This window comes from Mesocricetus auratus, unplaced genomic scaffold (genome assembly GCF_017639785.1).
Source record: "Mesocricetus auratus isolate SY011 unplaced genomic scaffold, BCM_Maur_2.0 Super-Scaffold_100020, whole genome shotgun sequence".
NCBI classification, from domain to species: Eukaryota; Metazoa; Chordata; class Mammalia; order Rodentia; family Cricetidae; genus Mesocricetus; species Mesocricetus auratus.
The window spans coordinates 25,777,493-25,805,139 of NW_024429201.1; the positions used below are offsets into that span (position 1 = coordinate 25,777,493).

The 27,647-nt window shown below is 44.3% G+C and overlaps 1 protein-coding gene across 1 annotated transcript in view; it reads left to right on the plus strand.

The window, feature by feature from the left end:
• The window catches only part of Cmya5 (cardiomyopathy associated 5), a 96,544-nt gene extending 71,115 nt beyond the window's left edge, over positions 1 to 25,429 (plus strand). Inside the window, exons 8-13 of the mRNA XM_040728986.1 lie at positions 620 to 766; positions 2,073 to 2,220; positions 15,947 to 16,080; positions 17,201 to 17,300; positions 20,055 to 20,228; positions 24,586 to 25,429. Of these exons, the coding sequence (XP_040584920.1) occupies positions 620 to 766; positions 2,073 to 2,220; positions 15,947 to 16,080; positions 17,201 to 17,300; positions 20,055 to 20,228; positions 24,586 to 24,832 (950 nt within the window). The 3' untranslated portion in view covers positions 24,833 to 25,429. The remainder of the gene's footprint in view (positions 1 to 619; positions 767 to 2,072; positions 2,221 to 15,946; positions 16,081 to 17,200; positions 17,301 to 20,054; positions 20,229 to 24,585) is intronic.
• The last annotated feature ends 2,218 nt before the right edge of the window (positions 25,430 to 27,647 follow it).

Below are 27,647 nucleotides of genomic sequence, written 5' to 3' on the forward strand. Positions count from 1 at the left end.
TTGCTTTCTTACACACCCTAAAAGAGGTGATTGTAACACGAAAGTAAAAGATCCAGAGAGTGATGTTGGGGTTCAAACTTCAAGCTGAAGTTCAGAAAAACAAAGCAGCAGGCCACTAGCTCTTACCACTACCTCAGGCTGAATGAGCTTACCCGGCTGCCTCTCCTCCATGTGCCTGGAAAATGAATGCCTCATACTGAATACTGATGACCCTGCTCCTATATTTTATACCTTTCTAGTGCTGAGATTAAAGGTGTGTGATCTATTACTTTTAAACTGATTCAATCTCATGTATCCCTGGGTGTCCTTGACCTCAGAGAGTTCTGTCTATCTTTTAATCCTTAGTACTAGGATTAAAGGTGTGTACCACCATCTCCTAACTTCTGGCTGCTGGGATTAAAGGTGTGTACCTGGTTTCTATGGCCTGTGGCTGACTTTGCTTTCTGAATCCCTTAGGCAAGCTTTAATAAATCATAAATAATATATCACCATAGATAATTATCACACAATAATATTTGTAAAGTCATCAGTTCAAGTCCGATGCAAAAATCATAGACTGATTTTTCTAGTAGTTTACTTTAGAAGTCACCTTTGAACTCATGGTTGTGTCTCACGATAGAACTAGTAGAAGAATACAGATTGACTGTGAAGGAAAGTTACTGCATTTTTGAAGACTTAGAGCCTGACCAATGTTATCAAGTGTGGGTGATGGCCATCAACTTCACCGGATGTAGCCTGCCCAGTGAAAGAGCAATTTTTAGAACAGGTAAGCAGGTGCTAAGATGTTATTATGGGTAATACTCAGTCCTTCCCAGACTCTTGAAATCAACCACTAAGTATTTAGGAAGCACTAGCTGTGTATTAAATGTTGGGCAAAATGATGGGTATAAGACCAAGGTGGGGCCTAGGGCGAGCTCCAAGGCAGAGCATGGATCCAGTAGCATGACGCCTTAGGATCATTCCTCAAGTACAATGACAACAGCAACATGACTGAGCTCTTGTCTGAAAGATGACAAGGGTTAAGCTGAGCAGTTAAAAAGGCAGATCATTGGGAATGTTGGGTAAAGGTCTAGGTCATCATGAGAGCACTCAACAGAGTACCAAGACAGACAGGGCAAGGGCAGGATCGGGGATGGCTCCCTAGAGCTGACACCTGCATAGAGTGCTTCAAATGATCGGTGAGACATAATGTGCTAACTGGAGCAGATTCCTCCCAAAGAAACAACAAGCAGCCATGAAGTATGCATTGTGGTGTGGGGCACTATAAGATCTTTGTTATTCCTTAATCTTGAAAGTAAGGAAAGACATCGTTTAAAAAAGGGTTAGCATATAGAGCTTTTATTTGCAAGCTAATAAGACTGGGCTTCATTATACAGATGCAGGAAAACACAGAATGGTGCTCAACTGGAAATATATTTTCATGGTGAGAATGTATTTCCACAAGGAACTGAAACATGAGATATAGTATTGACCAAGGCTCCCTTGCCTTTAAGATCATTACAGTTGCCTCAGGGAGGAGGTAGCTTATTCCCACCATTAGTCCTGTATCCTTTCTTCTTGCCTTTAAAAACAAATATTTGGCTCAGCGTGCTGACTCATACATATACTCCCAGCATTTGGGAGGTGGAGACAGGAGTTCAAGTTCCTGGCCAACCTGGGCTACATGAAATCCTGTCTTAATAACCTAAAACACAAAAATGAACAATCTTCCCACCCAAACCTGTACTGACACTACTGGGGACAAGATCATGTCTACCTTTTGGGTAAAAGGAGAAGGGAAAGAATATTTGTTTTGTTTTTGTAGTAGTTATATAAAGAAAACAGGGTAGGCTTTATAGAAAACGACTGTTTGGGACTGTTTGGGGCTGAGATAGAATCTGACAATATGTAATGCTGAGGAAGGAGAGAGACATTTAGCTATGTAAGTGATTTTTTTTTAGTTTGTTTTTTTATCTCTTGAGTTTTTAGCTCAGGATAATTTTTAATGCAAAAATTAAAAATAAAACCATACTTAAATATTCCCTCCAGAGTTGGCATATCTCTGTTATCCACTGGTTTTTCTCTCTCTTCAGCACCTTCCACGCCTGTGATTCATGCAGAAGACTGCACTGTGTGCTGGAATACGGCCATAGTCAGATGGCGGCCTGCTAACCCTGAGGCCACAGAGACCTACACTCTGGAGTACTGCAGACAAAACTCTCCTGAGGGCGAGGGCCTGAGGTAAGGGTCCCTCTCCATTGTGAAACTGCCAGGAGCCCAGGAACCATGTTCCAACTCCTAGGCTATGGGAGCTTCTGCTTAGCCAGCAGGAAAAGCATCCTTGAACCCTGCTGAGCCAATTAAGCTGTTGACTTGATTTGCTGCGCCATCACTATTCATCAATGAACTCCGTGTTTATAATAAAACACGTGCTACAGCGCAGAGTAATAACTCCCATGTAAGAAAAATATATGCGAATTTTAATAAGATGGAACTCTCTTTGAGGTATATTTAACTTGAGTCATTAGTCAGGATTTATGCATGTTTTGTGCCATTTTTACTAGCTCTATCAGAATAGGTTCCACCTATCCCAGGAAACTAATACTGAGTTTACGTATGATGTAAATCAGAATGTCTCCACGATATACTGGCCACATAAAGGAGCGAATTGCACATACATTATCACAGAGACAGACTTGCTTCTCCAACAATGCGAAGAATATAGAGATTCTTCTAGAATAAAAGAAACATGAGGCTCTCTCACTAAAATGATGGATCTAAAATGCATCAAGAAAGGACCACACACATCTGTTAGGCAGTTAGTGAATACTAACCCATCTGTGAGGTGGTATTTCCTTAACCTCTGAAGTTCTGTATATAGAAAGCATCCTCACATGCCATGATGAATATTCAGATTGCTCTAACTGATATTTATATTTTGATAGGCAACATTTCTATTTTTCTTTTAGCCACATTTATTGAGAGAAACTATTTTGGCAGGAAGTTAGGAGTAATGGCATGAAATTAGACAACCTTTTAATAAAGTATATTCAAGCTCTTGATTAGCATCTTGCTCAAGCAGCTGTTTATTTAGTTATGATATAAGGTTTCACATGACTGAACAATAATTATAGTTTCTTTCAGGTTGAAGACAGGCATTGCTAAATAATGATTGGCGTGTATGTTGGGGTTGGGTACAGGAGGAGGGGTGGGATACAGGCACTTCTGCAGAAGTGAAACATGGTGAATGTATAAGCCGGAGCCTGTCTGCTTGAGTTCTGACTGCTGGGGGGTGAGCTTCAGGAATCATTATGCTACTATACATTAGTTTTTCATGTTGGTTCGTTGATTGCTACGGAAAGCCACTAATCTGTGTCAGCCTGAGAGCTCAGACAAGCATGTTGTGATCTCAGGATGCTTATGGAACAGTCTGAGAGGGCACTGTGCTGAGCCAGAGCCTTGTTTTAGTCCTGGCTTCACCCTTGATTTTGCATTCTATTGCTTACTCACCCTCCATTGGCTAACCCTTGTGCAATCCTCACACGCTTTGTGTATCTCAGCAGGCTTTAGTTTGCCAATCCCTGATGTAGACCTAATGCCAGGTACGGTAGAGGCCTGGCTGCTACCTTCACATGAAATCAGAGACAGAGAAGAGGTTTAGCATTGTAATATGCTACCCAAATGCAAAGCTTTAAGAAGAAAGTCTTCCTTTGGCACTTGTGCTGCTGAAGGTTGCTAGGCATCAGCCAACATCTTAGAGGTAAACTCTGGTCTTCACGGAGGGTAAGGGACTTAAATACTTCCTCTGTGATGGCACTGGCCCAGGTGCTTCAGGTATGTCACTTCAGTTAGTTCTCACAAGGGTGTTACTGAGTGGCAATCAGAATTCAATCATAGATTTGTCATATTTAAACATTCAAACCCTTAATCCCTGGGTAAGATTACTTAGGGAGTCTGCAACCCTCTCTACAAAGTTGATGATGCTCTGAAGATGCTATTTCAGGAACCTCTGAGTCCTAGGGTGGTCTCTCCCACCCTCTGTGAGGAAACCCAGTTCTCAGGAAATATCAGCCTGTTCAGAAGTGCTTTGAAATGACTCATCTGTTGTGCCGTTCATCATTCATCTCCAGCTGGCATTTACATAAATCATTCCAGCACAGTTGGGTACTTCAGTCAGCAAAAATCTGAAAACCTTGAGACCCAGTAGCAATCTCATCTAGGGAATTGTGTTGCTACCTCATAAGTGTGGTTATAGAGAGAATAGAAAGGGGAGAGGAGGTGGTGTCCATAGAGGGTCTTTATGGTGCCAGAAGTCATGTTTGCTCTTATTGAACTCTCTCAGTGATCCTGTGAGGTAGGTAATGATTTCTATTACATCAGAACTGAAAATCTTACATGGGTTGGCAATCTATTAAATTAAGCACTCTAAGTTTGGGGTTAAAATTCAAAATGAAGTCTGTTTTATTCATTCTGCCAATTTTCAAACTCTGATCATTGCAGACACTGAGCTATCAGAGACATCACCCTGGCACCTGGGAGTCACTGTGTACCCTTAGTTTTCTCTGTCCTGTGAAAAAATCAGATATGAAAAGATGATGGAACCACCATTCATATCTTCTTTCATTGACCTTTTTCCTTTGTCTGATCAGCATTGGGTCCTCAAAACTCTCCAAGAGGGGGTATAGTCACTGTCAATAATGAATAATTCCAAACAAATCCTCCTGTTAAAGTAAAAAAGACTGATGGCAGTCCTGTTTTTAGAGAAGACAATGGTCAAAACACCAATTTTGTTGAGGCCAAAGTAGAGTTTAATGAAGCATAAATCTAGTTATCGGTTTGTTTTATCTGAGACTTTGCCAATGTGTTTTTTATTCTGTTGTAAGTAAATATATGAGGGGCTGAAAAAGCAGAAGTTTGCAGCAGTGTTAGAACTACATGGAGACCCTTTGTTACAGAGTGGATCAAGTCTAGTAAGGTCAAAAATCAGGAGGAGTTCCACTTGCTGAGCACATGGAGAATCTAGAGGTGTTGGAGACAGAGCCGATTTCCAGTTAGGTGTTCAAAGGCCTTGGGTGGCAGGATAGCCAATGTCCACTCACAGCTCAGGGCTGACTTTCCAAGTCTGGACTTCTGCTGCATCTGACAGTAGACAATCTTCTGGAGGAAGCAGAGTTTTCTTGACTTTAGATTGCTACCATGCTCCTCTTCCAAGTCTATTGTCGAACTACCACAACAGGGTCATCTCTTGCTCATCGAAGCCTTTGTGTTTTGTGCCCCAGATTGGCTTCACTAGACTCCAAAATAACTCACCCTTAATCTTGAGACTCAGGATAGTATGCATGTTTTGGTTCTCTGTTCTAAGAATCCAAGAGACAAGGGAAATTCTGCTCTTTCGAATTGGCCATGTGTCTTAGATCTTCTGACAGAAAATCACTTCAAAGCCTGGTATTTCAAAACTCAGTAAAACACTCTTTTTCTATATTATATATAGCTTAATCTTTGCTGTACCAGTTAGCTCATGCAATCAATACATAAAGAACAATAATTGTTTTTATCACCTCTACCTATTAATTCCTACTTTCTATCATATTAGAACCTCATTTGGCTTCAGGCATAGCTGTCAGTGGTTAAGATGGTGTTGTCTCTTGGAAGGAGCTGTGCTGAGTGTTGTCTGGTCTCCTTCATTTGTTGACTTCCTAAAGGGATTATTATCACATACAATTGTAGCCCTGGTGTCTGAGGCAGTACCTGGCACTGCACAATGAATGTGTATGTATTCCTTAATGGATGAGTATCAACTAGCATCAAATATATAATGTTGACAAAAAGAATAGTTAGACAAGCTTTAAGGACAATCTCAAAATAATAAACTGCTGACAAAGTAGAGAAGGATTGTGAATGAGTTCACTCCAGTGTTCGGACATGTAACTAGGAGAAAAGATGAATCTAACTTGCTAGCAGAAAACCTTTCTGTGGATCACTGATAGAGACAAGCATGCAGAATTCCATTTAACCATTGGCTATATTATATAACCCCTACATATGTTCCAAGTTTGTAGAAAAATTACTTTAAAGATCCCTGAAGAAGCATAAAAGTAGACCAGAGATGACATATTTCTCATGAGGATCTGTTTACCAGAGCCTAGATCATAAAGTGAATGAGGATTGAAAACTCATCTGTATAGACACCATCAAAGGTCTGTTAATGAATGAGAGTGAATGGATGAGTCAATTTCTTTGGTCTTTGCCCACCTAACTAGCTGACATCTCCAGCAAATGAGAGGGAGCAAAAACTATATTTATATCTGTCTTTTCACTACCCTAGATCTTTGGGGAGTGGGGGAAGGAGCCTTAAAAACTCTGGAGTACTGTAGGAAAAGAGTTGAAATGAAAAAAGGGACAGGAGAATGAGTAATATAGAAATAATCGAATCTGGCCCACACCCATGCCCACACACGTTCACACATGCACGTGTGGGTGCACACACACACACACACACACACACACATACACACTTGCACTCATGGAGGGCGGGCACTGATTCATTGATTGTGCTCTAAGTGAGGCACTGTCTTATCAGCTGCCAGAATGAAGTCATCCATCTGAGGACCTGTGCTCCTGCTCCCAGAGTGATGACCTCTTAGATATTCTAATTTAAGACCAATGATGCTGGTTGAATTCTGGGGGGGGGGGTGAATGGAATGAGTGAGCCTACCGTGCCCCCTTGCTCCATGACACAGTATCTGAAATAGCTAAGCAGTGAAGCCTCTTTCATAATTCTTCTAAAATTTTGCTTTTTTTTTTCATGTGGGTACCAAAGCTTGGTCACACAGTCAGCGCCTGTTGGGACTGGAGGTGAGTGGGAGGAGTTGACAATCTTTGGCTTGTGTGTGAGATGGAGGGTCTCCTACTCTTCCTGTTTTTCTTTGAATGCTCTCCTCAGCTTGGGTGGGCTCAAAACACTTTCAATTTTTTTCCACCACTCTGTTTCCTCAGCTGCTCCGTCTCCCCCGGTGCAGAGAGAAGTCAGCAGGAGCGTAGGTGGAGGAGGAAAACTGAGAGAAATATAGTACAGGAATTAGCTGTGTGGGTTGTGCAGAGAAGTTGTGCATTGAATGACAAATCTGTGAGACGCAATACTCCACAAATTAGTTGGGGGTGAGCTTCCTGTCCCTGCCTCCGCCTTAGGCTGTGGCATCCAGAGATTACCTCTGGACCATACTCTTGAGGGTGAGTATCCTTCAGGAAGGTCTGCATGGGTGCTGGGCCTGTGAGCTCGCTCTCCTGTGTCCAACTGTGGGGCCAACGGTAGAGCAGAGACAGAGTTGCCACTGAGAGGCAGGTGCCCCAGCTGGGAACTCCTGCTGCTCTGTCCTTATAGGCAGCCGGGAGGAACCTCGATTTCTATCTCTTTAAAAGCTTTCTTAGTAAGCTTCCAGTAGATAGATGGTGGATGACTGACCATCAGTCAACAGCTAGTATTTGGGCCTTCTCTGTAGCCTGTGGGTGAAAGGCTCCAGGCTTGCTTCTCTGGGCCACAGGAGAATCACCAAAATGTATGGCAGACCCCACATTCACTGAGTGATTATGAGGTAATGGGCTGTGTTTATGTGAATAGTTTTCCTGGTCCCTTTGCAAAAGCCTTTGGGAGGGGCGTGGTGTGATGGTTCCCCCTAGTGTTCTTGACATTCAGTGTTTTCTAAGAAAAGTCTTTCTACCTAAAAGACTCTAACTTAACTGGGTACTGGGTACCTCATATCCCTTCCCAGGTTGTACAATAGAACCTGGGACAGTGGGGGTGTGACCTGTCCTCCTCTTCATGTATGCTATATCAGTTTTCCAAAAGCATTTGCTGTGAAGCCCCCCTGAGTGACAGAGCCCCAGAACAGTTCCGTGAGTGTAAGAACCAAATGATGCAAGGGAGAGAAGACTGTTAGAAAGACCAGGCCGAGAACGGAACATCAGTGGAAGACAAAACTCAAACCTGAACTGCCTGGCAGCTTAAATAAAAACTGGAGAGAGGGGGAGGGATGGAGAGAGAGAGGAAGAAGGAGGTTATGTAACTCCTTTCTCTTTTAAAAAGGAAGCACAGCATTCCTCTAAGACAATTGTACTCCATGACATTCGGCTCTGAGATGAATTTTCATGGAGATCTTTATATAAGGGCTCTTAAGGTAACAGTGGTGGTCTTTAAGAGCAGTTGTACAAGAGATGCGCGTGCGCGCGCGCGCGCGCACACACACACACACACACACACACACACCTATTAATCATTTCCAGGCAGTGTCTGAAAGCATAAGTGTTAATCATTATTCTCAGAAGACTGGCCTGGGGACCTCAAGTAACTGTCCACATAGACGACCAGGGGGCAGTAGAGGAGAGCTTGGAGGATCCGCAGTATTACAAGACTCCTGGGAACCTCTGTCTGGAATATAAGCAGTATTGTTGAGGCTTTGCAGAGTACAGACAGAGAAAACAGAAATCCAGGCCCCTTCTCCTGGACCCTTTGGTGCACATTGATTTGCTGACAGATTCGAGCCACAGGAAAGCCAGTGCCCTGTGGTTGTCAGCATGTAGTGCCTGCCTTGTTTTTCTGCTCTGTTGTGAAATAATGGTGCTACTTAGTAACACAGAGTCTCATAATACTCTTGTTTATCAAAAGAAAAATGGTTCTGTTAAAATTTTATTTACCAAGTTTTTTTAATTGTGGAAAATTAGCATAAAAAGACTTTTTTTCTTAACCTTGATTTAACTGATGTTTTCCATTTTAAATTTTTTCTGTATTTATGATTAGTTAAGGATTTATAAACAAATTGATCAGTTTGTGTCTTGTGTTTGTTTTTGGTTTTGTTGTTGTTTTGAGAGAGGGTCCCATGCTGTAGCTGGCTGGAACTTACAGCAATCCTATTGCCTCAGCCTTCCAGGCACTGCGGTCACAGCCATGAGCCACCATTCTGGCTTTCTTTTATATGTAATGTTGCTTATGTTATGTAATTTCCCCTTTCCTTCTTTTTCCTCTCCATCTCCCACCGTCAGGACTGTACTTCAGATGCCCTGGCCCCTTCAGGAACCTAGTCCAGAAGCTGGGTGTGGTGGCCTATACCTGGAATCCTAGTGCCTTGGGGCTGAGGCAAGAGTTCCAGGAGCTGGAGGTCAACATAAATTACACAGTGAATGCAAGCAATGCTAGCTTGGGCTGCACAGTGAGGCCCTATCTAAAGAAGAATTAATTAAAAAACGATTTTTCAAACTCGCCGGTTTGGATGCCCCGGCAGTTGGGAAACTGCTTTGCTCATTGCTCCCACAGACCCAGCATGTGCTCTGTTCACAGTTCACAGTACGTGGTATTGACTGGCTGGTTAGATGTTGGTACTGCCAACACGGAAGCCAGTAAGAGCCAACTGTGTTTTTAAACAACAATTCATACTTAGCCATCTGCTGTGCACTATGGTGGTGATGGCACCATCCCTAGGCTGCTTCCAGGAGTGGTGGCACTGGATTCTTCCATACTGTTTGTACACAGGCCACCCTCTCCCCAGAACACAACAGTACAGAGAATATTTACTCCCCACACTTGCCCGCCTTTCTAGTCACCTTAAGCATGTGTGTTCTTTCTCTCAGGATCAAGTCATTGGATCAGCAAACGCACGAGAAGCTCCTTCAAAGTGCTCAAATGAGTGTTGTTGTTATTTAAAAAAAGCAGTGCACACGAGAGAAAGATGCCATGTGACAGGGTTCAAGCAGAGGTTTTTGTTTTTTTGTTTTTTTAATTAGGGAAAGGGATCATAAAAAGTGGAAAGGGAAGCGGGGAGGCCGGTCTCCAGAGACAGGAGCAGCCGAAGAGAGGAAAGAGGAGGAGAGAGAGAGAGGGAGAGGAAGGGAGAGACAGAGAGGAACAGAAAGAGGGAAAGAAAGAAAGAGAGACAGGAAGATGGGAGGTGGGCAGGGCCCCTTTAAAAGGGAGCAAAGTGAATGTGCCCAGGTGGTGCTCTTCTTAGTGGCTGCAGCTGAGGGTGTATCCTGTCAGAACCCCAAGGACAAGCCAGTGCAGATGCCTCAATACAAGCAAGTGTAGACTTCGAGATTCTGTAAGCAGGTTCAATCTGATCTTGAACTCTTTGCTGCTTAGTAATATTGCTTTTAAAAGATAATTTTTTAAAATTTTGGGCCCATTACATGTGCTTATGGTACAAAAAGACAAAAAGGGAAGACAGAGAACCTTAATTTTCTTTGTATCTATTCTTCATCTCTCAATTCCTGTCCCTAAAGGCATTAACTGCCATTTGATTCATTTTTAACCTTTCAGATAAAAGCATCTATAATTTCCCAACAAATGCCACCAATCCTACATGTATTTCTGCCAATTTGCTTTCCTTGCTTAAACATATACCTCTGTGAGCATTCATACCCATGGGACTGCCTCAGTTTTTAAAAACAATTCCATTGTATTCTGTTTTCAGAATGTTATTCAACTTATTTACCAATTGAGGAGACATCTTCAAGTTATTTGACCAGTTGAGGAGACCTAGTCTCTTGTTGTCCCCAACTATGTTGTAGGAAACAACCCACGAGTATACAAGTTCACTGATTTACAATTTATCTGTGGAATAGATTTCTCAAAATAGACTGGTTAAAGCTATGTATCTTTTGAATTTTGATAGATATGCCAACTTCATAGGGATTGCCAGGGCTTATTCTCTGGCCAGCAGTGTATAGGAATGCCTGGTTCCTCACACTTGTCTGACTTTTGACAGGTAGATAGCTGGAAATCACAACTACAGTTTAAGTGTTTGACTCCGTTGCTGGTTTGATGCCTTTTCCTGTGGTCTGAGTTGCACACTTCCTTTTCTATGGCTGTTCACTTCTCTTACCGTTTCTCCCCAGTTAGATTATGACATTTTCTTTTTTATTCATAGTTCCTTTTCTTTGTTTTTTTTAAAGGAAGTTAGCTTTCCTGTGTGAGTTTGAAATCTTTTAAAACATATTTTGTCATGAATATTTTAAAATGTTAATTTAGTTGAATTTATCAATTTCTTTTGAGAAAGCTTTCAGTTTTTTGTAATATTTTAAAATGCTTCTCTCTGAATATATGCATGTATATATTATACATGTCCTCCCATTTTCTTAAATTTGTTTTAAAAATCTATTTTATCATTTGGAATTACTTTGGTAGGAGGTATGAAGTAGAGATTCCAACTTTATTTGATTGGTTGACTGATTTTGAGACAGGACCTCACTGTGTAGCCCTGTCTGGCCTGGAACTTGCTATATAGACCAGACTGACCTTGAATTTACTGCAGTGCCCCCTATTTCTGCCTCTCAAGTGCTGGATTGCAGGTTGTAGGTATGCACCATTAAACTCAGTGCTCTTTCCCTTCCACTTGTCCTCTCTCCCTCTCTTCCTCCCACCTTCCTTCATATGGTAATCTGGTTGTCTCAAAATGAAGTTCTTATTTCTTCCTGTGATCTGAAATGCTTACGTAAGAGTCTATTTGCCTGGCTCCATTCCTGACCTTGAACTCTGTGGGCTTATGCTTAAGTACCACACTGCTTTTAGTAGCAGAGCTTGAAGGGCCCAGCTCCCTGCTTTGGCAGCCATGACAGGCTGCAGAAAAGACCCAGAAAGACATAGACCCCTGACTCAGCACATGTTGAGCTCCCAACCTTGCCCTAATCGCTAGGAAGCCAGATGCCCTTCATGTGGCAAGGAACCAATCAGAAGTTAGCAGGCAGGCTCTGGATGTGCTTTATTGATAATACCACTATTATCAGTTGCTATGCAGGGTGAAGCAACTGCCCTGGGATGGTTTCTAGGCACAGCAACCTTTCTGCAGCTGCAGCTGACCAACCAATCAGTTCAGGACAGGCTTCCCAAGTCCGGAGGTGCACCTATCCTGAGACTGTTGCTATGCAACTGGTGAACCCCCAGACACTCCAATATATGTCCTGCCCCACCACCGCTCAGGGTCCCTCCTGCTCCACCCACTGTGTCAGATGGACGGAGGACCAGAGTTAATGCTTTTGCATTGGATCTGGTCTCTTGGTGGTTTTGAAGGTTCAGAGTATGGGCACAATAAGCTTTCCTATCTAGGGTCCTTGGGGGTTAGGTGGCCCACCCATGATATTTTTTTCTACTTCTAGTTTGTATTTTATTTTCAGAGTTCGCTTGTGTAGCTTCCTCCATCTACTGACTCTAGACAATTTGTTATTTTTAGAGAGCATGCTGGATTGGTAGATTATCTTCGGAGGGAACTGAAGGTTCTATGACACCTTATTCTCCTGCAGAAGAAAGGGCATGTTTCTTTTAGTAGCATCGGCAGATGTCCCTAACATGGGTCTCATATATTTTCCTGCACCCCTTCATATTTGCTGCCATTCTCCCATCTCAGTCCTATCTTCTGTCTGGTTGTATTTTTTAATGAAGGTTTTGATGATACTGGGGATGGAGCCTAGGGTTTCAAGCATGCAAAGCAAGTGGACCCTAGTTTCTTACGTTAGTTTCATATCTAGCTGTCCTATGGAATCCTCTTATGGAAGAGTGTTCAGCCGATTTCTAGGTAAGTCATCTGCAGATGGCAGTAGTTTTTACCTCCTACTTACTAATTAGTTTTTAACCTTCTCTCTCTTTCTGACCTAGAGGGAATGCTTTTAGTAATTTCCTTCATAAACATGATGTCCATAAAGATTTCTTCCCAAAAATTCATTTTCAAGTCCTACCTAAAATGACCTTTGTTCCATTGCCAGTCATGAGTGTGCCAGGATTCCCAGTCTTTTCTAGGAAAGGGTAAAGAATGATAGGGTTCGATCTAGGTAGTCCTTCTTTACTTTAAACATCATTTTCTACTGGCTTTCACTCGGCTGCTCTCCACCACTACTGAGAAGGAGACAGTGTCCTTCATTCAGGAAGCAGCCCTGTGGCCTGCTGAGCGGGGCTCTTCCATCTCTGCTAGATGGCTCAGGAGCCTAAGGAATAATTGTGCTGCTGTTGGAGAGATGAGCAGGTGAGAGTCCCTGGAGCACCCACTGGGCTCAGCATCCTGAGTCTAGCTCCAGGTTACCAGCAGTTGTCAATTCACTGCCATGCCAGAATCCCCATCTTGCCTCATCATCTACTCAGTCGTTTCCATTCTCCATGGTTCTTATAAAAAGAAATCCCACACTCGAGGACCCAAAGTGAGACCATTTGAGCCATTTCTTATTATCCTTTGAATTCTATTACTGGTTCTAGACTTTTAGTCGGTATCACTTTTCTTACTGGTATAACCCCATCCTTACTTCCACTGAGACAATATCTAACATGCCAAGACTCGAACTCAGGATTCTCCTATCTTAGCCTGCTGAATATTGATATTTTTAAATGTGTGTCGCCATGCTCAGCTTGCATCCCATATTATCTAAGGCAAACAATTTACGGTGGTTCCAGGTGCTCCCTGTCACTTACTTCAGTTTGCATGTTCTGTGAACTTAGATTCTACTGTAGTAGGTCAAGTTCCATGTGGATTCAGTGGAAATCCTGACAAGCTTTTGGTTTTGGTTTTGAGGTAATAATGAAGTCATAAGTTATGCAAGGGAGTAGTAAACAGCCGTGGCTGAGATGAAAACTTAACTGACATCTAAGTAAGTAAGGAGACAGGGCAAAGCATGTTTGTGTCTGACCTTTGTCCTGGTGCTTGAGCAGAAGACGGTGACTTTTGACAGTAAAAGCCACCACATTTACTCTTCCATCTTCTGTGTTTATGCTTGGTGCTTGTGTTTTGCAGACAGGGTGAGGGCCTTCTGCACATCTGTGTGGCCATCTCATGTGCTCAGGGCAGGGCAGGGTGCTGAGGTTTGATTTCAGCACCATATAGTCTTTGTACTTTGCCCAAGTGATGGCACATGGTATGAAGTTAATTGCATACGTGGCATTTGCTCTCCTCGACAGATTTCCGAAAACATTCTTGACATATAGCAACCATGCCACTACAAAATGAGGCTGCTTTTTATGTGTAGTCTCTAGAGCTGAAGCTTCCTCGCCTTCCCCTGCCCCTTCCCCCTCAGGATCCAGGGTGACAGGTCCTGTGAAAATGATAAGTGATCAATCTGAAGTTATTTAGTAAGCAAATGAAGTGTAAGATTCAGTTCATGCTGAGTGTGTGTATTAAAACAATAATTTTATTACTGATTGTTATCTGTGTTTATTTAAAACATTCCTTTGGCTGTCAACTTAAATAAGACAAGCAATGCATCTGCCCCAGACTAATAATCTAAAATATTAGCTGGGAATTACACTTGCCACTGTAGAACATGTGTTTTCACTAATTAACTGTAGCACAGCTAGTCATTAATGGTCAAATGGCTCAATTTCACCCCTCCTTTCTCAGCATAGCTAAATATACTGCTCTCTGGAGCCCCGAGGGGTAGTAGGTCCAGAAATAACAACCAGTATCATTTGAGAAGTGTGTGCTGACCTTTTCCAGGCACTGACCAGCAGAATTGCAGAACCAACCCTGCTCCCTACCCCCACCCTCCCAAGGCCCATACTGTGAGTTTTGTATTTGCAGTCATGGGGTGGGGACAGGATTGCATTCCATACAATTTTTTTTTTCTTGAAGACATGTTAGGCTTCAGATGTCTTAGCCTAGAATCTTAGCATCCTTAATCTTAGCACTTAGGAGGCAGCAGCCAGGAGGATTGTGAATTGGTTTGAGGCCAGCTGGGGCTGTGTAAGTGGCACTTAGTCTACAGAGAAAGACCTGAGGATACAGCTTAGCTTAGTGGTTAGAGCACAGGCATGGAGCCCTAGGTTCAACCCCCAACACAATAATCTAAAGTATATTGTTTTCTTAATCCACAATGTATTTTATCTTTTTTCTGCTTCTCCATGTAATTATTCTCTACAGCAGGTATCAAGGAGAGAAATTTGTAGAAATCCCCTGGGGGAAAATCATGGTTTAATGCCTTTGTAGCGCATTTCATTAATAAAAACAGCAACAAACTCCATGGTCCCAGAGTGAGCTAGAACAGGGTGTTTTTCCTGACCACTCAGAGCATGACCTCCAGGAAAAGAACTCCACTCCAGCAGCCAGGCTAACAGTAATTCCATCAGCAAGTAGGCCACCTTGCAAGTCTCCAAGCAGCTCCCAGTGCGTTCTGAAGGAGAGAGGCCAGTGGGCTTGTATCCACACTCTAGTCCAGGGTATCACCCAGAGTAGAGCCTGGGAAAGAAGCCCACTCCAGCTCCTTGGCAAGTCCAGAGAGCCCCACCTTCAAACTCAGCAAGTTCTCCTCTGTTTGGATGGCTGGGCTACCACAGTTCACTTGCAGGCCAATGCCATGTAGGTGCACTTTCCCTTTAAATGGGCAATTTAGGAATAATAGCAGCTTTGAGGACTTTGGGGGGTGGCAATTAGAATTCTCTTTTCTTGCCAAGATTATGTTTCTTTGGAAAGATACTGTTTGCTTTGAAGAGCTGTATTCTTGCTAACCTTAGTGGCACTGGAGCGGCCAGGTACAAGATCATCATACGCCCTGAGGTTTTCACAGTTCGGATCCGTTGATGAGATAATTGGGATGCTTTGTGTTGTAAACAGACTTCACAGCATCTCACTCCAAAGCTGTCACCTCATCCAAAATCAATTAAGAAAATAACATGTTCTTGGGGCTCATTAACCACAGGATCACTAGTATTCTTTTTTTTTTTCTGAAGTTTTTCAAAATGGTGTCTGTTTTGTACTGAGGAATATTCTAGAAGGTATATACTGAACAAAAGGTGATTGAAAATAGAAATAATTCAGCAAAGTCATCTTGGTGGACAATGGCGATTTTTCTATTTTTTCTTTCCTTTTTTTTAAAAGTCTTGCTAGCCCATTAATTAGAAAGGAAGAAAATGAGTTATTTGTTGATAATGAAATATGTCCATTCTCTACAGAAGGGAAGTATTAATCACATGACATCATATTCAAAATTATCTTCCTTTTGTGTTTAGATCTTTCTCTGGAATTAAAGGTCTCCAGCTGAAAGTTAACCTCCAACCCAATGACAATTACTTCTTCTATGTGAGAGCCATCAATGCATTCGGGACAAGTGAGCAGAGTGAAGCTGCTCTCATCTCCACCAGAGGTACTTTCTGCTTAGCACAGAGTTGGGATGTCTGGGTGTCTGCATGCCTCCCCTTCTGCCATGCAGAGGAGACCCCTAAGGCAGCTTCACAAAGTTCCAGCCTGCTGTCAGTGAGAGGACTTGTCATGAGGTCCCATTGATCCAGCGTCAGGATGATTCTTTTATTTGTGTTCTTCAGAGGGTCTGAAGATTTGCTGTGCTTAGCAACACTGATCCCCTCGTCTCACTCCGGAGAAATGGATGTGTTTGATCTGGGGATGGGTTGGAGCATTCGTGGTCTTAGAAATCTTCGCAGATGCTTTGTGATTCACTCAGCACGCACTGTAATTTATAGGCGTGGGTTGTGTGTAACGGTTTTCTCATTCTGTTATCCTTTGAACTCTGTGACAGGTTTCCAGTTTTGTTCTTCTTACCCTAGTTTGTGCTAATTAATGTTTGTCAGATGAGTGAAACAACAAATGGACGAACAAATGAAAAATTCAAATAGGTGATAACATTTGGGGAGACATCCTCAGAGAACGCTAACCAAAAACATTTGGCAGCTTTCAATTATGAGGAATGAAGGATAGCAAGATGGACATTCTTCTGCCTTATCCCAGGTCTGCGCTGGCACAGGATGAGGGGGCACGTTAAGTCACGGCGCTCTGCCCTGTTTGCGATGTTGCTAGGGCCTGCCAGAGTTGGAGGAAAAGATGGGAGAGCTGAGTATCCAGGAATGTTTTCCCACCATCTCAGTACACTGCTTGCACCATCCATCTTTGGAGCCTCTGTGGGCTATTCTAATCTGCCCCCATTTTAAAGCACACTCAGATCTTTGAGCATTTTGTCCGAGTAGGTACTCAAATTCAATAGGTCCAGGGTAGGGTCTTCCTTTCCAGGTGATGTGGATACTACAAGGAGCACACGTGGCCTGGCATAGACCCCACCTGCAGCAGCAGGTGGGAGTGACCAGCCCAGGTCGTCCATTCACACCTGCTCATGAATGGAGTGTCATTTGTGGACTGAAAGTACAAAGTCAGGACTTTTGACTTCAGGAGAACGGGAGCCCACGCTTGACATGTATGGGTTGGCCTAGTGCTTGGCATTGTGACAATGCTGTCATCTTATTTTCTTTCCATAGGAACTAGATTTCTCTTATTGAGAGAAACAGCTCACCCAGCTCTCCAGATTTCCTCGAACGGGACCGTGATCAGCTTCTCAGAGAGGAGACGGCTGACGGAGTAAGTAGAAGCAGCTGGGCTGATGCTCAGCCGTGCAGATCAGTTTCCCCAGTACCTTATCAACTGCGCGAATTCTCGCTTCAATGAGTTTGCTCAGTTATGCTACAGATATACGTGCAGTGAGCACTGTTCACCCACTGGAAGCCGTGTCAACATTTTTATTGGGACCGTGAGCGCAGATGGCCTTGGTTGAGACACTGGCTGCTTTAAGGTGTTACCTCTGGTTCAGTGAGAATCAGAACCCTGTAATGACTTAGTTTTCAGTCAACCCAGGTGTGCACCACTTGGATAGGGATGGTTTCTTGAGTTCTTAGTTCTGGCCACAGAATCTTGTCCTCCAGCAGCTCCCACAAAAGGCAGTGACATCAAAGAAAACAGGAACCAAAAGCTTGGCATGGGTAGGAGACCGCCTGGCATTCACCTGCTCTCTCTCTCTCTCTCTCTCTCTCTCTCTCTCTCTCTCTCTCTCTCTCTCTCTCTCTCTCTCCTCCCTCCCTCCCTCCCTCCCTCCTTCCCTCCCTCCTCCCCCTCTCTCTCTCCTCTCCTTCTGTCTTCCTCTCTCAGCTATCTTGATGGTTGAAATAGTCAAATAGGAGAAAGTGTGGGAAAGTATAGGCTGAGTTCTCTGTGTCCCAGCAGCTGCTCCCAAATAACCACACTGAGACTTACAATACGAGTGCTTGGCCAATGGCGCGGGCTTGTGTTTAGCTAGCTCCCGTAACTTAAATTAACCCATTTCCATCCATCTGTGTGCTGCCCCAGGGCTCATTTGCTTCATCTATGCACTTCCCATCCTGCTTGCTCCGCATCTCATGGCATTTCATCCAGTTCCTGAGACTCCTCCCTTCTTCTTCCCAGGGTCCTCCTAGGCTGTCTCTCCTGCTCAATCTCTTCCTGTCCAGCTATAAGCCAGTCAGCTCTTTATTAACCAATGAGAGTAATGCATGTTTACAGTGTACAAAGATTGTTCTACAGCAAAGCTTTGGAAACATATACTGAAGAAGACACTGGCATGCCCAGAGTAGGCTGCCAGCAGGGTCAACAGTGAAGCATTCACTCCCGTCCCTGGTAACCTGCACACACTCTCGTCCCGTCTTGATGCTCCACTGTCCACTGCCAGATTTACATGTTACACGTTTCTGGAAATGGCCAGCCTTCCCCAGAACCTCTGATCTGTATCTATCAGGCTGTGCAACCATGAATAACTGCTGAACAGCAGCCCTGTTTTAGCTTCCTTGAATTCCCAGAATCTAGCCCGAGAACACTATAGGTGCTAAAAATTATGCCATTCGTGGGCTGAGAAAACAAGTGCAAGAAGTGACCATAGAATAGAGTGGTGGGGCTGGAGATGATCAGTGGCTAAGAGCATGCCCTTGCAGAGGACCTGGGTTAGGTTCTCAGCACTCATGTTGGGCAGCTCACAACTGCCTGCAGCTCAAGCTCCTAGGGATCTGATGCCCTCTTCTGGCCTGTGTGGGCACCTGCCCTCGTGTTTAATATCCGCACACACAACACATACACATAATTTAAAAAATAAATCTTAAGAAAGAGATATATGGGGTTTCTTTTTAAAAAAATAACAAAGAAGTAGACTGGAGTTGCAAGAGTTCGTAGATGCTATTTGACTGAAACTGGAATGTATTTTATGGAAATTTGTTTATTATTATTAATATATGAAAATTAGCTTGCAAATAAATGTCAGGATGCCTGGCTTTACTCCAGGGAGTGAGGATTTGTCAGTTGGCACTCCTCTGAGGTGAAGTCATTGGGTAAAAACATAGAGCAATTGAAGTGCATTTACTAGCATTAATCATCTTCTCACTGTTCAAGGGGAGAGGGAAGGAGTGCTGACTGAATATTAACACTATGACGTTAAAAATGCCTCCTTGCTGTCTCAGCCATTTTCTAGCAAAGCTGAGCAGCCCCTGCAAACAAGGTCACTTGTCCATGGTTGCAAGGGCTCAGGCCGGTTTCACTGTGCTTTTTATCAAAACACCTCCAGTCATGCAGAAAGAGGCCTTGAACTCGCCTTCCAGAGCTCCTGCAGCCATGGAGACTATGAAGCACCTCCCCAAGGCCCCCGCTCCTGCTGCTCACTTCTATGCTCTGGCCTTGCCAGATGTCTGGACATTTAAGAGTTGTGCTCCACGGGGTCACTGTCACAAAGAAGGTCAGCTCATGCTGGAATTCAGCTCTAGAAGGTTTGAAAGGCTGAACTTGATTGTGCACACCCATAATCCCAACATACAAGAAAGCTGTGCAAGGTGCATCACAGAGTTTGAGGCCAACAAGTCTTACATAGTGAGCCTGTGTGCCAAAAATCCAAAATGTGAAAAGTTCTGGAGATTTCATTTTTAATTTTGCAGATTTTGGAAGAAGAAAACTTTGTAAGTCATGTTCTCCCACCTTTCTCTGTTATATCCCTTTCATTTTCCTGAGAGCAGAGGTTATAGCATGACTTTTCCTTCCTGCCATTATGCCAGTCATCACCTGGTTCCCAGACCTTTGAAGAAACACAATGTACCTTATGTGCATGCATAAGACAGTGGGCTCATGTCAAATTCAGGCTGGAGGTTTGTGAATCATGGGGAAATCTGGCCAGGGTTGGGAGCATAAGGAACAGATGGTGTCTTGAGTCAATTGCCAGCAGTTTCTGAAGATAGACCCCTGCCTAAAGGGTATGTAAGGTTGATGCTCATGGGGTAAAGGCTGTGATTCCTGTGGTAACCTTCATCTGATCAACTTTTCTTGCAGGATCCCCTCCGTGCTCGGGGAGGAGCTGCCCGCCTGTGGCCAGCACTACTGGGAAACCACGGTCACAGACTGCCCGGCCTATCGACTTGGCATCTGCTCCAGCTCAGCTGTGAGGGCTGGTGCCGTGGGACAAGGGGAGACCTCATGGTACATGCACTGCTCTGAGCCACAGAGGTAAGCTTTCCCAACACAATCTGAGGATCATTTACAGTGTCTAGGCAGGGACCTAATGAGGAGCTTGTCACATCCTTGCCCAGTTTCCAAACTAAGTAAGACAGTGAACACAAAGGGTGTGGCAGTTTAACATCATTCCGGTTACCACAGAAACTAGACAAGAGGGCGGCTTATATTCAACCTCATGACCATGCAGAAGACTCAGCCATCCACGGAGGGGTCAACCTGTCTGCTCTGTGGGGCTCAGCTTGTCCCTGGAGAGGCAGAGAAGAATGTTTTATCCCCTCACCAGCCAAGACGAAGAGATAGGAGAAGGAAGAATCTGGCAGTTTTCTCTTCTAAACTCATCCCTAGTGGAAAGAAGTACCACAGTGATGTTCAAAGGCTCCCTCTACAGAGAAGGAACTGGCAGGAGTGAGAGAGGTTGTTCCCCTGCTCTCTGTCCAGTATTGACTTATAGCAGAAACTGACAAATTATTGCACATAGACAAAACCTGACCTATGCTCACTTTTTGTAAATAAAGTTTTATTAGAAAGCAGTCATGTTCATGTGTTTATGTATTGTCTATGGCTGCATTTGCACCAATGTGGCAAACTGGAGAGAGACTGAGTAGCTATCACATGCCCAGATAATTTTTCCTGTCTCCTTATAGATAAGTTTACCAAACCCTAGTCTCTGTTAGTCTCCAGGGCTCAGGCAAACTTGCTGTCATGGCAGGATGGTCTGATTTTCATCCTGGCTTGGCCCTTGATTCTGCCTCCTATTGGTTACTCTCCCCAAGTTCGTTAACCCTTTGGTCAATTCTTTATGCATTTAGTCTATCCCAGAAGGCCTTGTTTGCCAGTCATTGACATAGGCTTAGTAAGGTTGAGGCCTGGCCTGCTACCTTTTTGGGGTTGTAGGATCACATCAAATTAAACACAAGGAAGAGCTTTGGCACTGTAATATATCACCCAAGTGTCAGGCATTATTCCAATGCAAGACTTTGAGAAGGAAGCTGTCCTTCGGTACTGCTGCTTGTAAGTTCTCAGAAAAGGCACCCAGACTGGGATTTTACATATCTTCAGCTGCACATCTTTCCCTGCATTTTACTTGACAGTTTGACTCTCTGAGATGGTTCACAAGGATGCCGTCTCCGAGTGCTATTTAAAGTCACATTTCATCAAGTCAGAGCAATTATGATTAATTGATATTCAATGCTGTGCTGTGCTGAAGGGTTCAGCCCCTGCCCAGAGTTTAAAATCATTTAAACCTAGAGTTTACAGTTAGCAAATTATAGGAACCCAACATAGGTATTAATTTCATTAAAAAAACAACTCTTTACAGGTTTCCATGATTCAGTGGATGAAAGTGCTTGCTGAGCAAGCCCAAGGACCCAAGTTCCATCTCCTGAAGGAGAGAGCCATTGCCAAAAGTTCTGTTCTGCCTCCCGTGTGTGTGTGTGTGTGTGTGTGTGTGTGTGTGTGTGTGTGTGTGTGTGTGTGTGTTTGAGACATGGTTTCTCTGTGTAGCTTTGTAGCCTATCCTGGAACTCCCTCTATAGACCAGGCTGGCCTCGAACTCACAGAGATCTTGCCTCTGCCTCCCAAGTGCTTGGATTAAAGGTGTGCGCCACCAATGCCAGGCTACTGGTGATGATCCTCTACACACTTGAGAACACAAACCAAAGGCTAGCCCCCAACTCTCCAATCACAAATTTCCAGTACTGACTTTGTAGGAAACACAACTGTATATTCTGGGGACAAGGTCTTCCTGTAACTTTGGTCACTGGTTCTTTCGGGCCCAGTGTGGGCTTCTGGGAGGCAAGTAGACCTACCTTTGTGGTTGTGGCACAGGGACGGTTCCACACGAACCCGTAGGATTCTGGGAGAGTGGCGCAGCAAGCCTTCCTGTGGGTCTCAGTTTTCTAGTTCACTGACTTTAAACCAGCTCTGTGGCTCTTGATTGAACCCAAGTGTGAAGATGGCCTTGGGAGACACCAGTGGTTCCATTCTTAACTTTGCTGTACTGGTTCAAGGCCCTTCACGTCCGGTCTCACCCTAGCCATGCCGTCTGTGCCTATGTGGCCCTGCCTGCCCCATTATTTCACTGTATCCCTCTATTTTCTTCTACAGTCAAGCCACAGATATCTCTAGTGGCATCAGAGCTCGGGGTGGAGGGGCACTTACAGGACACAGTGAAGAAAGGAAACCAGGAAGTAGTGACCAGGCTAAGGGAGGAGGGAAGTGTCTCCAGCATAAAAAGGGGTCTGGCTGAACCTGGGTCAGCTTTGTTCAGGGTGATAGAAGCCCCAGGGCAGGCAGTTTGAGAGCCATAGTCATTATCCAGCTTATGGATGATTCTTATTTGAGTATTGAGTATTGAGTATTGAGTATTGATTCTTATTTGAGCAGTCCCAGACTGGAGGAGGCAAATGGGGGTGGGGTGGGATCCTCCCCAAGCAAGACCAAAGGAAACCAACTCTAACAGAGGAATGCTTCTTTTTAGCTCAGAGTCTCTTTCCCCAGTCACTTTGGCTTTTCCCAGTTGCTTTGGGCCAGCGACAGCACACTAGACCGTGGCAGTGACAACTCATGGCAGAGGTAGACTGCCTCATCAAGGCTGGCGTGCAGAAAGAAGAGGAAGAGATCATGGTCTCACTACCCCTTCAAAGGGCTTCCCCAGTGGCCCGTCTTCCATGAAATCCCAGACCCTAGAGAATCCACCAGGGTCGTAGCCCAGGCTGGTGACCATGACTGTAGCACAGAGGCCCAAAGGGACAGGGTCTGTGACAATCATCTGTGTCCTCACTTAAGAGCAAAACGAGGGACTGGTGTGCTAGGAAGGAAACAGCAGGAGTAGGAATTGCTCCATGCCCTGTGGGACTGATGGAGTCAAGATTCTAAAAGATGTCTTTTTCTCTTGCCCCCATGATGGGGATTGCCTGGGGCTGACCTTCTGGGAATAGGGACTTTCTAAGCCACAGGTAAAGGGCATCAGTTCACTGGGTCATTCAGAACCTTCTAGACCAGTGGTTCTCAACATGTGGGTCCCAACCCCTGGGGGAGGGGCAACAACCCTTTCACAGGGTCACCTAAGACTATTAGAAAACAGATAACTTTACGGTTCGTGAAGCAGCAAAATTACAGTTATGAAGTAGCAATGAAAATCATGTTATGGTTGGGTGTCACCATAACATGAGGAACTGTATTAAAGGGTCGCAGCATTAGGAAGGCTGAGAGCCACTGCTCTAGACCTGTATTGTACAATAGTACCTTCTTCAATAATAGAAAAATGGTGTCACAGCTATTCTTGAACTGTGTCAGGTAAGGCTGAAAATCTGGATTTTATACATTGTTAAATGTTCAAGTGGACAGATGTGGTTAGTGGCTACTGTCCCTATTTGGGACTGCTGGTCTCTATGCAAGCAAGTCACCCAGAGTTCCAATTCTTAATACCCATGGGATCCTGGAACTGCCTGGCCTAGGGTCTCTGCCACCATGAATGTACGACTCAGACCTATTGTCAGTGGCCGGTGGCCTCTCCAACTGCCCGGCGGATGGTGACTGCTCTCTCCACCTCCACGCCCATTCTGCTGCCTCCTCCTTCTCAGGCTGCTCCATCTGCCTTCTCTGCCCTCCCCCACCCACTCCTGTCCTGCCCATTCCTGATGGCCTAGTGAGAGCTTGTCTGCCCCACACCCCCAGAGGGGCTAGAGAGAAACAAGGTGCACAGACTCGCCTGTTCAACACGTGGGTATGTGTCTATTGGAGAGTGACTCCAAAGCACCCTCTGGCTGCTGAAAACTTAGAGATAAAAGGGGGAAATCGGTCTGGGCATGGGGGTGGGGGCACAGCGGTGCTTATTCAAAACTTGAAGTTGGCAAAAACTAGTGGCATTGCTCTTGAACTTCACAAAGGCCCTTATGTAAGTTACCTATAAATCTTTAAAAATGTAAAATGAATGCGTTGTATGGAAGGCAAGCCCACAGTACTGTTTAAATACACGGCAGCCAAAGGAGTTTATTCAAGAGAATGACACACCATGAATACGGCAGTTGAAACATGTGGGCAGCTGGGAAAGAATTAGAATGTGGAGAAAAATCACAGGGGAGGCACATGCTGGTTATTCTGGGACTGCCCCCTAGTACGGAAGGAGCGGAATGATTGAAACACACCTCTGCTGGATGAGCTATTATGCATTTGAGCATCTAGAGGGCCTACAGCAAATGTACTTAGGGCGATGTTATTGCAGCTCATCACTGGGAACCAGACTGACAAAGTGAGACCTTGATTGTTTCCAAGTGGTTTTTCTTCTCAAATCTTAAGGACTTCCAGAGATTTTATAAATTGGATCTCTCATTCTGTTTCATTTCAGGTACACGTTTTTCTACAGTGGTCTTGTGAGCGAGGTGCACGCGACTGAGCGTCCAGCCAGAGTGGGCATTCTGCTGGACTACCCCAACCAGAGACTCCTATTCATAAATGCCGAGAGTGGACAGCTGCTCTTCATCGTGAGGCATAGATTCAGCGAGGGCGTACATCCTGCCTTCGCTCTGGAGAAGCCTGGGAAATGTACTCTGCATCTGGGCTTAGAGCCCCCAGATTCTGTCAGGCACAAGTGATGCTGACCATTCAGAGTTTGTAAGAATTCAAGTTCGGGGTGGAGAGCTGCCATTCTCTCTCTCTCTCAGGTGCTGTGTGTTACTCAGATGGTCTCCCACACACCTGCATTACCGATAGCTGGGGGTGCCATGGTCAGCACGTGAGGACAGCCAGGGACCCCATGACCTTATGGAGCAGTGTGTGAGCGAGAAAGGGCAAACTCAGCCTCCACCCTTTGGTTCACAGTTGGAGTTGTGTCTTAAATTCAAAGGACTTATACTTGACCTGGGAACCAAAACCAGAGAAATGGATTTCTGCCGGTTATTGGACAAGCAATCCCCAGGAACCAGATCAGAGAGGAGGGGAGGTTTTGTTAGTGGCACATCTTGTGTGACTTCTTCCACAAGAAAAATGTCACCTTACTTCACTCAAGGAAAATGAGTCCTAGTCATTAGAGAAAATATTTTAGCTGATCTAAATTTACAATGAAATCTTTTCTTATCATGTATGCTGTAGAATGTAAACCCCACTTCTCTGAAAATTTAAATGTAGAAAAGCACTAGACATCAGAAATTTCCATTTTGTTAAATAAATGGCTAGAATCTTATAGAATAAAATCTATTGTGTGAACTTATTGCACAGAACTTAGTCCAGCATCTCTGGACCAGGGCACAGTGGAGAGAAAATTCCTGTCACATTTCAGGGGGACAATGCTACTATTGGTTCTCATTAGGCAGTTTGGCACACAGAATTTTTTAAAATAAAAATGCTCTCACTCTATGGAGCCTGTACAGTTGTCCATTAAGTCAGCCATCAGGAGTTATGCATTTCTTTTTATGAAAAAATATGCTTGATTATTTTTAGATATTATACTGAAAGTTCGTAAAGTATGTGTGCAAAATTGCTGGATCTTGAAGGCACACAGAGCTCACTGGTCCTGCTCTCCATGATGGGAATGCTTAATTATATTTAAGGTTTTCTTTTAATACTATACACTCAGTTATTTTAACTCCCTCCCTCCCTTCCTCCTTCCTTTCTTTAGAAAAAAAATGTCCTGGCTAGCTTAGAATTCACTCTGTAGACCAGGCTAGCCTCGTACTCAGAGCTCGCCTGCCTCTGCCTTAAGAGTGCTGGCATTAGAAGTGTGTGCCTCCATGGTTGGTGGCTCAGTTATCATCTTGACTGGAGAAATAACATTTTCCCTTTTTTCTGATACATCCTAAAGTATGTTTTCAATAGCTAGAAAATCCAGCTTGGACTTGTGCTTGTCCTGTAGAGCCCCTTGGAAGCCTTCATCACCTCATTGTCTTGGTTCTTGGTGAAATGGGAGGGATAGCCTGCTGCCTGTGGTGAATGTAATCTTCACCTTTTCAAAACTTGAAAATGTTTGTCTTGGGTTCTGACTGGAGAGCCACCATGTGTATTTTCACTTTTTTTAAATCTGTTTTTTTCAATTTAAACTAGAAACAAGCTTGCTTCACATGTCAATCCCAGCTCCCTCTCACTCCCCTCCTCCCCAGTCCCCCCAGCCCCCCCACCTAATCCCAACTTCACTCTCCAGGGAGGGTGAGGCCCTTCGTGGGGATCTCCAAAGTCTGTCATATCGTCCCAGGGCAAGGGCTAGGCCCTCCCCCACGTGTCCAGGCTGAGAGAATATCCCTCCATGTGGTATGGGCTTCCAAAGTCCATTTGGATACCAGGGATAAATACTGATCTATTGCCTGAGGCCCCAAGAATGCTGAGGCCTCCTCACTGACACCCAGATTCAGGGGGTCTGGATTGGTTCCATGCTGGCCCCTCAGCCATCAGTTTGGGGTCCATGAGCTCCCCCTTGTTCAGCTCAGCTGTTTCTATGGGTTTCACCAGCCAGGTCTTGACCCTTTGCTCATCACTCCTCTCTCTCTGCAACTGGGTTCCAGGAGTTCAGTTCAGTGTTTAGCTGTGGGTGTCTGCCTCTGCTTCCATCAGCCACTGAATGAAGGCTCTAAGATGGCATACAATGTAGTCATTAGTCACATTATCGGGAAGGGCATTTAAGGTAGCCTCTCTACTATTGATTAGATTGCCAGTTGGTGGACATCTCATTAGTGCCGCATCTCTCCTCAAACCTATAGTGGCCCCATTTTTTCTATGAGGACATAATGTAGCTTAGAGACAATACCAGTATAAGCAGTCACATGGACTTTAAGATTTGTCTGTTTGGGTTCCTTCACATGTAGACCTAAAACCCAGCATCGCCTGTTCATATAGCAGGTAGTTCCAGGAAGGGCAGTCAAGAAACTGCAGAAAGAGGGATGAGATCTCCAATGGACAATGATCTGGGGCACTTGGGTGGCAGGTCCCTCTAGGAGCCACATGAAACACAGCAGTGGGCATGTAACAAACTTCAATGGGTAGGAGGTTTCCTGAAGGGAGCTTCATACATGAAAACATACGCTACTTCTGACATGCATGACAGTTCATCTTAGCAAAAATGTAATTAGTAAAGGAGTTTGTGAGAGAAGAGTAAAGAGGAATAATGCTGTGGTTTCTTTCTCTCTTTCTATGATGCTCGTGTGTGGTGTGTGGTGTGTGTGGTGTGTGGTGTGTGTGTGTGTGTGTGTTCATATGTACACTTAGCAACACTGAGTGGGATATTCTTCATCAAAACTAGAGTAGAGTGGAACATGGTCCTATTGTTTTTCTGGGGGTATTTCCCTAGAGTCCAGAAAAGCTGAAGTATTGTCACCCCTAAATCCACAAACCAACATAATGCTTTAAAGACCAGACAGCATTGCTTTAAACGCGCAGCGTTCTTGAGATCTCACAGGTTTCTGAAATCCCTTCTGAGCCCAC